At 37.2% G+C, this 17023-nt stretch overlaps 1 protein-coding gene across 1 annotated transcript in view; it reads right to left on the reverse strand.

The window, feature by feature from the left end:
* Positions 1–259: 259 nt before the first annotated feature.
* Positions 260–17023, reverse strand: part of ADCY2 (adenylate cyclase 2) — a gene marked incomplete at both ends in the record, with an annotated part of 200980 nt that continues 184216 nt past the window's right edge. The window contains 6 exons of the mRNA XM_084281497.1: positions 260–412; positions 1765–1889; positions 5571–5685; positions 7740–7847; positions 9456–9602; positions 15079–15237. Coding sequence (XP_084137623.1) covers positions 260–412; positions 1765–1889; positions 5571–5685; positions 7740–7847; positions 9456–9602; positions 15079–15237 — 807 coding nt within the window. The remainder of the gene's footprint in view (positions 413–1764; positions 1890–5570; positions 5686–7739; positions 7848–9455; positions 9603–15078; positions 15238–17023) is intronic.

Genomic DNA, 17023 nt, shown 5'->3' on the forward strand with positions numbered 1-17023 from the left:
TCCCATTCCTTCTTTTCTTGTCTCGGAATAACAGTGCAAGTTGCAGTACAATCTTCCAGTCCTACAGCGTACATCACAACTGTCCTTGAACATAGGAATATCAAGGTGCAAAATGATGGCTCATGAGACTATTCTGCAGCCATATTAAAATAAGTGCCACATATCAGAAAATAGCACGCATGTTAAGGGCCAAAATGTAGTTAAAAAGTGCGTGATACTTTCCTGAAAATATGGTATTGATGACATGTACAAGCATTCTTCAAGATGCCACATTCCCTTGTGAAAGGGACCTTGTCATTTCAGTATGTACAAAGTATGTCTTCAATTCTCCTTTTCCTTTTACATTTATTATTCCTCTGCAAGTGCTCATGTATCCCAATGTTTGCAGGACATTGTTCGTCTCTTCTGTAACCTGCAACAAGACAATAACAAAACCAACACTGACAAAAGAGCAAGGCAGAATCTTCTTCCAGAGAACATCTGTGCTGAGTGATTGCAAGGGTTTTGCTATAATACTTATAAGCCCTTCAAAGGACTCAGACTAGATTTGAGCACCTGAGCTTTTAAATAGTCTGTTGCTGGCTGCCCAACCTAATCACATAAATGAAGTATTAAATTCAGTGTAATCATTTTTGTACCTAGGACCATAGACAGAAGGCTTGTGGATACACAAAGAACATTGCTCAACCTCACACAGCATTTTCCTCAGCTTCGAGAGCTGTTTCTTATTTCAGAATACCCACCTTCCCCATCTTTTTGTGCAAACTAAAGCAGCATGAATGAAGTGATCGTAAGACATTATCATCATCTGTCAGAGCTGCTGTTGGCAGTTTCCCACACAACTGGCTGTGAACCAAACTTGAAGCAGTTCTGCCATTTTAGGTGTAAGCCTGCTAGGGCAGAGGTTGTTCAACAGCATCAGCTTTCTCAGACTAGCCACATTTCTTTGTGAAGCAAACAAGTGTAGATATCATGCTTTGAAATGCCTCCTATTTTCAGTTTTGGCCAGCAGCTCTACTTTTGCATTATTTACTTCTGAATAGTCTCAACCATAGATTCTGAGTGGTCTCAGTCACATACACAATGGGAACCCCAAGTGCTATGCAGCATACCAGGCAGAAATTTAAAATGTGATCCCTAAATATGAAATCACTGGAAAATTAGCTAATTGAAGGTCTTTCCTACACAACTCTGTCTCCAGTCTATATAGATAATCATAGAATCACTTAGGTTGGAAAGTCATCCAAGGTCATCAAGTCAACCATTAACCTTGCAATAATAATTTATGAAGATTATTATTCTATATGTTTCAACGAAATAAATGCTTCATCATTGCTTTATGGATTTAATTTGACAGACTGCAGTTATGGACATTTCCTTTATTTAGAAATAATTAACATCAGGAAAGCCCTTCAGGCATAATGTAGCTAATATTTTATGAGTTTAGAAATGTATAGAATACAAATGTGATTTCCCCCAAATCCTTTCTTAATCTGGTGCTGCATTTCCAGGCAAAACATTGTATTCTTCTGTAGCACAAACACAAAGTTTTGATTCTTCGCACATATTTTCCCATACTATTTCTTTTAATACTTTATGTTCCTGCCCATGGTTTAATTCTTTTTAAATGTACGGACAACTGGTAGGTCTTTTTTCTGTAGGCAACCTCAGCTCCAAAACCACAGACCTCTTTAATGTACAAATGTATTTTTTAAGCACCATACCCAAAGAATTAAGATAAATACCAGCATGAAACAAGAGTACCTGTATTTTATCTAAGACACCAGTGCTGTCCATCCTGCTGGCCACATTTACTGTATTGCCCCAGATATCATATTGTGGTTTTTGAGCTCCAATTACTCCAGCTATTACAGGTCCATGGTTAATACCTGAAAAACATCAGAACATAATATTAAGAAAATACACCCAATGAGGACAAGTATTGCACCCGGTAACATACCAAGTCACTAAGCATGGTATTTGGTCCGTGTTGACTAGTCGGTACAGCCTGTTCACATTTCCTTACAATAAGAGGATGGTATTTATAAAAATGCCAAAAGATAGTTAGTCTAATTTTAGTTTTACAACTCCCTCTCATCCTGAATAATTTTGATATTTTTAACTATTATTATCCTAATAACCTGCTACTGCCATTGATACATAGCACGAGAAACAGAGTGTAGGAAGAACAGCTTCCTTTGGGAAAACAGATATACCACAATTCTTATTATTCTTCTTATTTCTACTTTCAGTGAAAGACTTCTCCTCTCTGTAATAATTGATGGCCAAATCAAATGAATTATTTTAATTTTTCATTTTCATTCTTAAATGTAGAATAAATTAATATGAATGAATTGCAAGGATTTGAATCCTTGTTCTGAAGGTTGGATTGCCTATAATATGGTCCTAAAGAGTTATACTATAAGTATATATATTCCTATCTTTTGCTTAAGTATGGAACAAGAGTAACAAATTGCTAGTTCTGAAATGCAGACCGTAAGAGTGAAGAACAACATAGTATAGACCCCTTTAGACTCTGAGCATGTTTTATTTTGCAGTGAGTTTCCATTCTATGTTACGTTTGTAAAGGGAGTGAGTTGTACTCTGCTAGTAGGGAAGGAAACAAGGAGGCAAAATCAAAAGCACTACCATTAACCAGCATCAAATCTGCTATAATTGAAACTACACTTACTGACGAGCAGGAAAGACAACTTATACCCAGTGAGAAATGTACCCTGCGATAGCAAACAGCTTGGATTTCTACAACTAACCCCAAATCAAAAGACCATAACTGACTTATATGTATTCTCTGACAGAAACCATCACTAGGGATATATCTAGGCAGCAAAATAGAATTGTGATTGTAGCATGGGAAGGCATCTTAGAGCTAGCTCATCTGTTATGGATCACATATAGCAGGGCAGCATGGGCTAGCAACCAGGCCATACACCCACCAGAAAACCCTCAAAAAGTTCTATAGCAGTTAAATCTAGAAAATTAGGAAAACATGCAAACCCTAAAGGATATCAGATAAAAACCTGATAAATATTTGTCTAAGGAACTGGGATTAACTCATGAAGAGTCTTAGGCCTTGCAACACCCTGCATTAACTCCCAAGTCATAGGTGGGTCTTTCTGTTTCTTAATAACCAAAGCACAGAAGGCATTATGGACTTACGAGTGCAATCCACAAAAGCTATCTGCTGAGTAGCTCAAATAGTTTGCAGGGAATACTGAAGAGATGTGTGTAGTATACACTCTGTCGTGGTCCAGAAATGAGGAGCATGCAGTAGAACCTTCCCACAGAATATAATGGGAAGGAGATGAGGGTTTTTGTTTATTTTTAATTTCCTGAACCAACACTAAGTAATGTCCTCAGGGACTGGAGAAAAGGTTCAGATCCCTCCTTCTTCAAGAAGACTTCTACTCATATCTCTTAGGAATGTATTTTGGCCATCAAGACAGTCTGAGATGTGCTGCTCTAAGTGACTCCTGCTCTTTTGCTCCAGTTCTCTTTTGCATGACACATAAATGTGTATTGGAGCAAGGCAGGAACAGCATCCATCTCATCCAGGTGAATTCTTTAGCAGAGGATGATGCTGTCTCATTTTCTTATGCCCAATGGGACGTTTAATTATTCTATGAAAATGGAAATATTATTCAGCAAACACTGACAAAAAGTATCCAACTTGAAAGCATCCTACACCTTGGACTCATGGCATCCTCCAGGGAACAGAGATCCCTATGCTTGAACAGCCTCAGCAGGAACAAAATCAAGTTCACCCACAACATAGACAAATGTTCTAACCATGAAGCTATATGGAAAACAACATGTCAGACTCTATTCTGGTCTGAAAAATAAAAGTAGCACCTCTGCAAAACTTTCTGCAAAAACATATCTGAGCTTGTCTAATAAATCAAGCACCTTAGCTAACAGAACAGGAGAAATGCCTGAAATATAGTCTAGGTGCTCTCTTGCCTGACAACATCGGGGTAAGCTGTGTGCCTCCTAAGGCACAGCTAGCATTTCAGGCACTTACAGCAAAATGAAGGTTGAAAGCTGAGACCTCTGGTGAGCTGCAACAATTCTAGGGTTAGATGCTAGCTGAGGAAGGCTTTTACAAATGGCATATTGGGTTTAAATCCCTAAAGTGCCAATTACATAGTGAGGGGAAGATGCTCAAATGTTTCTGTGGCTCTAATTCCTATGTATATCAGATGCTTTCATAGTCAGCTGGTGGTGGGAAGTGGATCTGAAGATCTCAGTGGTGCCTATACTGGATTAAGGTGTCAAAGTGACAGTTTGGGGCCTGTGTCCCTCTGTAGATTTAATCTTTTTTTTTTTTTTTTTTTTTTTTTCCTTCTGCCCATTCTAAACATGTATCATTCCTTTGTTTTTTCTGCCAAAACATCTTGCCTCATAATTCCTAGTTAAAAAGAGTTATTGCTATAACCAGTTTGTGGATTTAGCGCCAATACTCAGCAGCTCTTTATCTCTACTGACATTGCTGATAAAAGTATGTTTGCAAGTATGTGACATGTGTCATCTACAGCAAGAAGAGAACTTTTATTTTGCACAGAAATATGGTATCTCTACACGTTTTTTTTATAAACTCATCAAGTTCTGTAACACATCGAGAAGGAGGCATACTTCAGATTTGCTTTGTCATTTTTTTTTTTAACTATGGCAAGGAACACAAAACAAAGAAGCGCCTTAAGGAACACATGAATATTTAAGGTCAGAAAATAGCAAGCTTTGCCAGTGGGTGGCACTGTGAAATAAACATGAGAGGAGCAATTGAAAGGAAAAGCAAGCTGCCCAGCAAGAAAAAGACAAGAAGGGAGAACAACCAATGGAAATCAAATACTGCAGACATGTTTCCAAGATTTATAGGTTTCCAATATTTATTTAATGCTTTCATTTCACATTTTTCAAGTCACAGATTGCATTGTTAAGCTGCTGTGTACTGCTATCAGGAATTAAACATTTTGGAACACAAAGTTCTTGACCAGCTCTGAATTCATTTATCTCATCATCATGGCACACCACAACTGTGTATTTTTTCAAAAATACCATGATGAACAAAGAGAAGCAATTAGAAGGTGAAATATAACTGATACCCCTAACAAATATAAATAACTAGTCATTTTTGCTCTTATTTGTCAATAATCACAGAATAACAAAGCAGAGAAATATCCTCATTTGGTTAACACTAGGAAGGGAAGCAGTTTTGTATGCTTGCTTGATTTAGTACATCTGAAATATTTCAAACTCCAGCCTCACTGGCCCCTTGTAGGTACTGTCTTTCAAAGCTATTCATATGGTTTTGTAAAGCCCTGTCTAAAGTCTCCTTTGGTACTGAGAAGCTTAAAAAAATTACACGGTTAACAACCTCTCTAACAAATATTATACAGCTACCATAAAACCATTCAGACCCCTGAGACTGTATTTTCTTTATTAAGTAATACTGCCCTGTTGGACAGTTCTACTAATACTTTAATCGGCTTGAACATTATGCTGAGTTCTCCCCTTCCTCCAGGACATGATCATAAAAATCCTGTAATACATACCTACTCGTAACTTGAAGTCATTGAATGAATGCTTGTTTATGACATCCAGTTTTGCCACTAGGGCAAATGCAAACTCCACCATGGTTCCTATGTGCATATACTGTCGTTCAGGTTCCTGAATTGCCAAACAGAATAAAATCATTTTCCTTAGCCTTAGTTACTGTGAGAACATAGCCAAAATATGCTGAATCTGAAAGCACTTAAACCCTCAGGGATATCCTAATGCCAGCAGGCTGCAGCAGAAAAGTAATGTAAGAAGATTATGTCCTGTCCAGCATCACTTAGATCAAACAATGGCCGATGGACCATGATGCATTTCACTTACATGATCAATCAGTCTGGAGATGAGAGATCCAAAAAATGCATAATCTAACCATCTGACTGTCAAACAACTGATGAGCTGCTGTCTAGTCCCACTGGCACTCACTGCCTATGTGTGCCTAGGATTTGCTTATTAATCTTCTCTGAGTGTCTGCTTTTGTTTTATGCCCCTTAATAGTAATTAATGCTTGTGGGCAGCCTCACAGAGACGCCTCTCTCTCAGTGTTGCACATCCCAGAACCCTAGTGCTAGGTGTTTAAGCAGCTAACTTAAACTCCAGTGAGATTTAGCTTTAAGACTTTCTCTACTGATTTCATCTGGCAGATAACCAAGCATTTCTGAGAACACCTAATAGACCTGAAAATGAACAAAATGCAGGACAAATGAAGTGAGCAGACGACCCACTCCCCGTCCACTAATTTACTATCTCACCGTTTACATGAGTTACTAAGGCTATAGACTTAATGTCTTCTTGTACATCGACAGCATAGACTGATTCCTAAGTATTGGTTTGAGCCCCCCCAGGCTAAGGAGAGAATTGATTTTCAGGCTTCCACAGCCCAGGGTAGGACCTTGACAGACAATGATTTCTTAAGAGGTAGGCTTATAGGTCTCTATGAGAAATGACTGAATCTTCCTCATCTTTTGAGATAAAGTGACAGAACAAATGGACAGATGACAACTTTGTGAGATGATTCATAAAGTAGATATATCAGCCTAGGTGGGACAGTAGTGGCACTTGCCAGAGCAGTTGTTTAGATCAATGAAGCCTTTCTGTTTCCTTTGGAGTTCAAATCTAGCTAAGACAGATTGTTTTTCAACTCAGCTTATGTATTCAGACTCCATCTTTAGTCATTTAGCTTTCCTTGGGTGCTGTGCCCAGGAGCACGCCTAGCAGTCAGTCATTGCTGCACTAGGTACTGCAGTATCTGTGGATCTTGCAGCATCTGAACTGAAGACCTCTAAGTTTTGGTGGATTTCAGAATGTGTATTAAATCACTGAAGGAACAGTAAGACTCAGATCTCCTGGTTAACTTTGTGGAAATAACTCAAGTAATACATTTCTTCCGGTGTAAGCAGTGGTTGAGAACTCCTCTAAGTCTTCTCATCTCTAGTCCTGCATTTCCTTCATCCCCTTCACCTCCCTGAATTGCATGTCACAGCTAATTTAAAATTATTCTATTTTGTCCTTAGGATTCTTAAGGTCTATAGTTCAGGTGTTAATTGCTTCTCTCTAGAAACAACATGAATTTGTCAGAAGTACAATTAATCCTTAGCAGAAAATGCACTGATTCATAATTGCTGTGCCTCTGTTGCTAACCTGGAGTACTCTAAAGATCATGGTAAAACCAAGGACTTTGCTTCAAAGTTATGAATTGCTTCTCTGAACTTCATTTCTACTGACTGCAGTTCCCAATGCTACCCTATTAAACCAATCAGAAACAAAGAAACCCATTTTCAATGATGACCCTGAAGGTTCTGTAATTGTATGGTTAATACAGCCACCCTGCACTCACAATTTACAACAGAAAATAGTGATTCCTACAGTCTTCTTAGGACTCCATAAATCCAATTACTTCTGCTGCAGCATGTAGCAATAAAATGAGGTATTCTGTTTAGAGTAGAAGGCTGAATTTAGACTTAGAAGTGGCATTTTCAAACTGCAATGTGAAGAACAATAATTCACAGAGATGCTAAATAAAAGTATACACTTGCCCAGTACAATACAATCTACATTAAGAAGAAAAAAATAGGCGACAATGTTATATGTAGCATGCAGTTTAATGAACAGAATTTTAGGCTTCATTTGAAAATTATTTTCATTGAGCAAGAACGCTTTTTTTATACCTGACACTGTTCTTGGTTGGGTGTAGCACTCAGTCCCGTTGCTGCCATGTAAGTGCTCCCAATGGTCTTTATCTTTTCAACTCCACTGAACTTTGGCTTAGACAATAGCTGTAAAACAAGAATAGTTATTTATTATTGAGATCAGCAGCCTTGATACTCTAATAGCTTGTTCCTCTCACAGCATTCAGAGCATCAGTTCTTAGAACTGTCTCTTAATAGACCCCAAATGGTTTCACAAATATATACAGGATGAAGGACTTAAGGGTGGATAAAACAATGGATACAATAATTGTTCCTAAGGAAAGGGAATTTATGTCTGCTAAAATATATTTTATTATAAAGAAACTAAAATTATTAGTACTGAGATCAATTTCCACCTTACTGTCTTTTTAACTTAGTTAACTTAGTCCACTTTTAGTCATTGGACTTTGCATTCATTTGATATTTGAACTGAGTCACCATGTGAGCTAATGCTTAAGCTTTATGCAGCTTTCTGAAAGACAGCATCTCTTCAGGATGGGATGGTAGGAATTCTAGTTTGTAACACAGGTTGTTTTGAACACTCCAAAGTTATCCAAGCGGGTATGCTACTAAAATTCCCTCTACAGTTGCACAAATGCAAATCCAGACTGTGCTGTCTGAGTCATGACACAGTCTTAACACATTCTTTGGGTATCTTCATCACCAACTTTTTTTTTTAAGACAAATACAGTTCTCAGTGAGACCTTTACAGATGCTTTTTCACAATCTATCTATAGTCATACACTCTGCACTTGCTTGTAAATTAAGAGAACAGAATGTTAAAACATTCCCATTGCTCATACATCAACTGGTCAATGTGCTGTATAACCAAAAAAATGCAGGTCATAGAATCACAGAATACCTCAAGTTGGAAGAGAATTCAAGAACCACTGAGTGCAATTCCAGGCTCCACACAGGACCACCCGAAAATCAAACCATGTGTCTGAGAGTGCTGTCCAAACGCTTCCTGAGCTCCGTCAGGCTCGGTGCTGTGACCACTGCTCTGGGGAGCCTGTCCCAGTGCCCGACCACCCTGTGGGTGGAGAATTTTTCCCTAACCCTCAGCCTGACCCTCCCCTGTCCCAGCTCCATGCCGTTCCCTCGGGTTCTGTCACTGTCCCCAGAGAGCAGAGCTCAGCGCCTGCCCCTTTGCTCCCCTTGTGAGGGAGCTGCAGGCCGCCATGAGGCCTCCCCTCAGCCTGCTCTGCTCTGGGCTGAGCAAACCATGGAACCTCAGCCGCTCCTCATCTCCTCTAGACCCTTCATCATCTGTTGCCCTCCTTTAAATTAAAGACTCTTTAATAGTTTTATGTCCTTATGAGCAAGTATAACACAGAGCTGTAAAAATTTAGGGCACAGACTTAGGTACTTTACTTTAGGCATTAGTATTTGGAAACTAGAGTTAGTGGTTGACTCATGAACTGCAACTAAAGGGCAGAATTTTTCCATCAGATATATGCATAGGATTCTCCTTGAAGAGAATGAAAAGCAACTAGTGTGGTGTTGGTATGATTTATCCCACATAAATCACTTCTTCCTTTAATACTTCCTGTAAGTAATTTCTACATGACTGGGCACACAAAAGTTCTTTTCTGACAGCTCTTCTGCTCTCCTTTTCAAATACATTTGCTTACTGTTGCATACCCTGGATTATTAAATTGAAACCATATTTTGATTGTTGTTAGAAGTACATACATCATCGAAGTCAGCAATGATCTCATTTAGCAGCCTGAGACATTCCAAGCCTTCCTTATTTACATCAGATTCTGTGTAAAATTCCTTGAAATCCGGAATAGAGGCAAACATGACACAGACACAGTCATATGACTGATGATACAGATCCTGTCCAAAAGAAAACAGAAGAGAGAAAAAAAACACACTCTGTCATACCCAGCACTAAACAAAAGTTTCCAAAATAAACTTATGTGGTGTCCTGGTTCTGAAAAGGGAGGTGGTGGAGCCTTAAGGCAGTGTTCAGATATTTTTGCATTTAGTTGTATTTATTGTTTTTTAAACAGTGTATAAACCTGTTTATTAAACAGACTCAACATAGTCAGCTGAAAATGTTCTAGTGATTTAATGTTACCCCTTTATTCTCCTGAACATTAACTTAGTAAACATAAAATGTTCACTAATTTAGTAGATAGGGCCCACTTCTGAGGCTTCGCATGCAGAGAATTTCTTTTTGCTTGCACGGCTGAGAGCACATTTTGCAAAACAATCTTTAATTTATTATTAGCTGTATTATTATAATGACTAGAAATGACTAGAAAACTGAAGCAAAATCACAACCCCAATGCTACAAATGCATAATGCGACACAATCCTGATAGTTCCTAATCTAAAATGACAAGACGCCTAATAGGACAAAATAAATGTCATTTCTTTTCCATAACAAGGAGCTGAGGCAAAGATAAATAAGTCACCTGAACTTAAAATTACTTATGTCAGATTCTCTATTGCCTTCTGTGACCACTGAAATGAGAGTACATCTGCTCCACAGGAAGCCCCTGGTGCTAAAAAATGACCACCCCCCCACGTCTCTTCAGTTTCATCTCCAATGCCCTTAATCATTAGAATATCTCTCCTTTCAGGACATATTTATGTCCTGAAAAAAGAAAAATAAATAAATAAAGAATATTTATCAAATTAATGTTTTTTAAAAAAGTATAGAAACACATACACAAAGTTAACCACAGCAATAAAAGATGTAAGCTAGTATAAAGCCAAATCCTGCTCAAGGTATTTGAGTGGAGCATGGATTTCAATACTCTAGTGAATAAGGTGATTCTGTGAATTTTTGATTCTGTGATTTCAAAAAGGATCAGATATTATTTCCCTTGTTATTTATCCAAGTTTTTTTTTTTTTTTTTTTTTTTTCCGTTTTCAATTCCACTTGCAGTATATTTTTCTCTTTTTAAAGAATCTCAAAGTAAACCATGCCCATACTCCCCAAATATTCAGTCTTTGCGGCCTGCATTTTGCTTCACATCTATCTATTTCAAATTTATCTCAGGCATGTCTAGGCTGAAGTTACAGTAACATTTGCTTATAAATATTCTTAAAACATAAGATCTGACATGCTGAGTGCTCTCCATAGACCAGTTAGCAGAAAAGGCACAGAGATTACATTCTGTGGTTTATATTGGTTCTGCGTCTATTTCCTCAAGTCACCCTCTCAGTAACTTGACTTCATTGGTGGGTGAAGGAATTCAGGCCACACACATGCTGCAGGCTTTTAAAATAGGGAAGGGGCTGCAAAAAAAAAGTTATATATATAGGGCTTGGTAATGGAAGGAGAAATTCACAGTGTTATATAGAAGACTGGAGCGAGAGAGGAGTATTTATTTCAGAATGTAGACAACTAGCTTTCAAATTGTGGATTATTACACGTACTTTTGAAACTTGACCTGACAAAATAAACAATCTGTATACATCTGTGATGAAATATTTTTTCACCAAAAAAGAAAATGTTCATATTCCTACCAGCTAAACAAACCCAGTAAGTTAAACCCAGCCAAATTAATAATACTGTTGTAAATAATACTAACACACAATTCTATTATCCTAGGGATTCTGTGACATTAGTAGTTAATTAGTAACAAAAGGCTGTTTTAATTTCCAAGATTAACATTAGATAGCAGCTTTCTGTTTTATTTACTTTATTGAACCCTGCATCCTGAGAAAGTAAAAACCAACAGAATTGCTTATGAGATATTAGTTGTAAAGTTTATGAAAAAGACAAAATCTCGTCACAGAGCTGACAGTGAGGCACTGCCATATCTGAAATAGTACACGGAAATACCATGTACAGGTTTATTTGAGAATATAAATTCAAGTCATAAGGATTCATGTCTGCTAGGTGCTACAACTGAACCCTTAGAGAAAAAGAAAACTAGCTGCACAGGGACATGACAGAGGAATACATATTACTGAGTAATATGAAGTCCAGATGGTAGAAGATGGGATTCTTTTTACCACCTCATAATACAGGAACCAGAAGACAAATAGGACATTTGGAAATAGAACATGGAAAAAATATTTTACATGTGTGAGATATAAATGTATAGTACAATGCTATTCAACTACATGAAAGACAAGAGCTTAGGGAGTTAGAAACCTTAACTCTTATGGAAATACTAGAAAAATGCATAACTAGGAAGTATATACAAACATTTGAAAAAAAAATTGCCATCAAATTTACAGGCAAAAGCAAAACAGGTGAATACCACGTTAATATGCAGCTGCTCCTACAACTGCTGAAGTAGCCTGCACAGGGCCATGCAGGTGACTGCATGTCAACTCATGTCTTATTATTTCCACTGAAAAAACTGTTGTCACTGAAAGCAGAAGTGTCACCCAGAAAAAATCGTGGTAACGTGTACAATGAACAGTCATAAGGAAGAGGATATGACTAAGCAAAAAAAAAACCAGGAGCAGTAATTCAAATAAACTGCTGTTGTGACACAGAAAGTGTCAGTGTGCTTCATGCTGTTGGCTGTCCATGCAGTGGGGACAAACAGCCTGTAAAAAAGGGTTGCATGCCTGAGTGTTACATTTAGAAACTCAAATCTATAACCAGAGTTATTACTCTTTCCTCTTCTCCACCTCAAAAACAAATACAGAATGTTGTATGTGAACACCTGTCATGCTGAAGCTCAGCATCAGTGTCCCATTTGTCCTCCTTCCTCTCTCAACAAGGGGCAATATCCATCCCTACTAATGCTGTATAACACAGTACCAGCACAGAAACAACAAATAGCACTGTTTATAGCCACGAGTAGTAATTGTGACGGTCACAATAAATGTCAAGCAATTTTAAATAGGCATTCCCAGATAGTTTATTGCAATCATTCATAATAATAAAGGCTGTGGCAATCAGGTGTCTTAATTTTCCTATGAGTACTTCTCTTGAAAGAGTACTCTCCAAAATGTTTAATCAGAAAATTAAATAGAGCACCATTCCAGGAAGGAATGACTTTATTTCAACAAAAATAAAATCATTCTCTTCCACAGTCAATCCTTTTTTTATCCTTCCTTTTATAACATCTGAATTTCTGCTGGTGGGCCTTCCTTACTGTCCCCTCTTCACCAGTGCCTAGAGACCTTCTCAGGATGAAGGAGGCTAACTGGTCCCCTTTCCTTGGCTCATGAAAGGCTAGAGGTCGGCTTCTCTGGGGCACAATTTCTGCTGGCTCTGTCCGGCAGCTAATGAATCAGGGTTCCTCTTGCTAGGTATTCAGCTCAATAATGTGCCTGCAAGTTAGCTTGCAGCACAAAGGCTCCTGGGTACTTCTTAGTCATAGGGAAGCTGGATGCTAACAGCACAAAGGAGTAGGGTGCAGAGGTCAGTCACAGAAGATACACCTAATCCTGTCCCCGTTTCCTGCTTTTCATTTTATATTTGTTCTTCTGTCTCTCAACTAGAAAGTACCCTATCTGGTACCCAGCATACAGACAGAAACACAGCAAATACATACAGCAGAAACACAGTTCTGGAGTCTCTGATAGAGCAAACAGACTTTTATTACATTTGCCTGCTTTGAAATAATTTTGCTTCTACCATATCAGCATTAGTCAACATGTGTCCTGTTATGAAAAGACCTTTGTTGGTCTTTTAAAAGCACGGTCCCACTGCTCCCAGTTAGCATTTATCCACACATTTTTTCCGTTTCATTCCTGCTGCATTCATTCAGCAGCATACTTAGTCTTCCCTTTCCTTCACACAGCTGCATGCACAAAACTCTAGGATGGCAAGTAGTATTCAGAAACAGACTATTCATCCATTAGGTTAATCTTCATCTCAAAATCTTCAGTAGAAAAGAATATACATAAACATACTAACATGACTGCCACTAGGGAAGACAAAGAAATTTTAATTCACTATCTAATTACCTAAATATCCACAGAAAGAAAGTAAAGGTTTGATCTGTTCCAACATATTTTGGGGTGTATAAACATACACATATACACAATATTCTTTAAGGCTTGATACATCCTTGCAGATGCTGAAACAAATCTGAAGACATGCCAGATGCTTGTGTTTGTGAACATTTCCAAGAATTTGAAAGGTTCTTGCCTCTCTGAAAACTGTGCTTAAAGACAAACAATGCAAAACAAACAAACAAACAAACAAACAACAACAACAACAACAAAACTTCAAGATTGTTGGATTTTTACTTTTTTTTTTTTTTTTTTTTTTAAAGGGATGCCACTAAAATGGTATCAAACCATTCTTTCTTCAGCCGACGTGATAGACTGGAGAGATCAGCACAGTACAATTTCTCATCTTCACTAAATTTACTAAAGCTCATACCAACCCAAGAATCTTGAGGGGTGACAATATAAATCCAGCTGCCAATACAAGGGTGAGCAGATGGTGCTGCTCTGCTGGGGAGCTGAGATGGAATAGCACATAAATGAGAAAGCAATCTCCTGACGGTTTGCTGTGTTTAATGCCTGAGATAAACTGGAGCTGAGCCAGCTTGGTTTTCAGCCAAGGTCTTCACTGGATTCAAAGGAACCCCACAGTAGTTTTCATTTGACATTAGCTACCAAACAAATATTTGAATGTAATACTAAAGTACTGATAATAAAGTACGTTATAGTACTGCTTAATGCAAACCACAGTGAAACCAAAGGGAAAACATTGTCCTTTTTGACTCAGGAGATCAAAATGAATTCCTAAAGCTGCCCTCTCCCCTCTTTTGTCAGTTTTGGAACTATTGTTTTGTATGCAGTTCAAACGACTGCATTTAAGATCTCTAGAAACTGCTACTCTCTCTAAATTTTTTTTCATTTTTTTCATTTTTTCGTCCTTCTTTTCTTTATTAAAACTATAAAGCAGTATTAGAAGCAGATCTGAATTGCGCTGAAGTCAACAAGGATCTTTTAGACGACTTTTGTGATGCTTGAATTAGGTCAATAAGCAGTGAGTAAACAGGTATTTCAGTGTTTAGAACCTTCTTCTAGAATTAAAATAGCCACTTTTTCAGGGAACATGTTTATTTTCACTTCACTAAGCAAGGTCTCCAGTCACCAGAAGCAAATTCAAAATGAAGATGCAGCTCCACTCTAATCACAAACGAAAAAGTATCTGAATGCATATTAATGCATGTTGAAATAATTTCACATTTTTTATTTCAACATACTATGGTGCATTCAGTGCTATAACGTAAGCTTTTCAGGAAGGTAAGGGAGAATAAAAATAACTAAATTATAATCTGAGTGTACGGACCTACTGTTCAACTCAGCATTAAGTGGTATTTCCACAACATGCTGCCTTCATACAGAGCAGAGGATATGTAGAGATGTCTCACCTCATTCTTCAGATTTCTTGCCAAGAAGTGTTCAGCTACATGGGCTGGAAGCACATTCTCCAGAAGCACACGATTTAGGTTCTCCATGGTTTCAATCTCCTCCCGCTCTTTTTTGAACTTGTTCTTCCACAGGAAGTCTAACCTACAGTAATATTCATTCTGTTACAAGAGGACACAGAGGTAAAGAAACAATAGGCATCTTGTCCTGCTGGAGTACAGGTTTAAGAGACAAAATAAGCACAGTACATCACTCCTACAAGGATATTATTTGGTCACTCAAGTACAATTCCAGATCCCACAGAGATCAACAACCAGACACACAGTATGTGGCATACATTTCATTGAATTTATAACTGTTCTCCACTGTCCTCTAAAAAAAGGCCCACAAAAAAGACCAGGAATAAACAAAAAGTTGCAAGGTGCCTTAACCAATGGAAAATTTATGTATATACTTTCAGGCTTTGGTAGAAATTCATCCCACAGATGAAATATTGTTATGGAAACAGTTTACAGTTTTGCAACTTAATATGATGCCTAAAATATCTGAAGTGTGGAATTCCGCTTACTCTAATGGGCACTTCAGGAAGACCCTAACTTTTACCAACTTTAAGTTATGTAATGCAATCAGTCTGGTAAAAATGGGGTAGTAGAGGAAAGAGAAACCTATTGCTATACTTTCAGTTCTTCATGAAACACATTTTCTCCTTCTAGTATGCATACAGCAAAAGCTTTACTGGTTTTAAAATAACAAGAGATTTTTAAATTGGAATTTTTTGAAGATTATAAGAAACGGCCCAGTCAGGTGGTTGTTTGTTTTCTTTTTGTGTTTCAAAACTGATAGTAATACTTTTATCCTTCTCTTATTTTTGTACCAGAGTTTTCATTATATAGAAATGTATAAAATTCCTGGAATATTAGTATTTTTGAAGATCCAATTTCATTAAAAAGATATTGAAAAATGAATTAAGTCACATTTTTCCAGGGCCCTCTGTATTTCTTTTCAATAATGTAAATGCTTTGTGGTAAATTCTGTGGCATTATTTCTACATTAAAGACTCCACTGGACTATCTCATTTGAGTTGATATAAATCAAGAGCTATTTCAGCGTTGTCCAATGGTTTAACACTACTCTTCAGCCTCAATGAAGACTAAGTTATTAGCAAGGAGAACATAATTATGATCACAATCTTACATTAAAAAAATAAAAATTCTAGCCATTATTATTAGTAGTCAGTAACTGTTCACATAAAAACATGACAGTAGTCCTTCTGATTGGATGTTTGCTGCCTCAGCTCAAAAATGATTCATAGATACTTTCTTGAGATCACAGCCAAAGACAAGTAGAAAGTTGAAATGAGATGGTATTAAAATGATTTTGCAAGCCTTCAAAAAGCTATGAAGGTAAAAATTGGTGAAGCAAAAAATCCATCTGCTGAGAAACTGTAAGATGAAAAAATATTAAGAGAGAAACCATGCCTCTACTAAATGCATAGAGAGCAATGCAGTCAGGTTTCTTTAAATTGGTTGATAAGTCCTGGGTATTGTTGGGTATTGTTTAGATATTTAATTAAAAACTGACCATATGATGCAAAATACATGCAGTCATTTTTTCAGAATGTCTGTTTTATTTTTATATTATTATTTATATGCACAAGTTCCACACACATATGATAAACTTAAATGCCACCAACTGTATTCATGCAGCTAAAATCCAATAAACTGTCTTGATGCAGCAAAAATCCAATAAAATACTGGGATGCCAAAATTATTTGCATAAATTTTAAAAAGTAAACTGCAAGTCTGGCATAAAATCAAAATTAGGTATCCATATATTGTACCAACTTTGTATTGAAAACAAAAGGAACCAGATAAGCTGAAGTCTTCAAAATAATGTTTATTTTTAAAGATCTAATATTAAACAAATAATTTATTTACTGTTTTATTA

This window comes from Netta rufina (assembly GCF_964035555.1).
Source record: "Netta rufina genome assembly, chromosome: 2".
Taxonomy (NCBI): domain Eukaryota; kingdom Metazoa; phylum Chordata; class Aves; order Anseriformes; family Anatidae; genus Netta; species Netta rufina.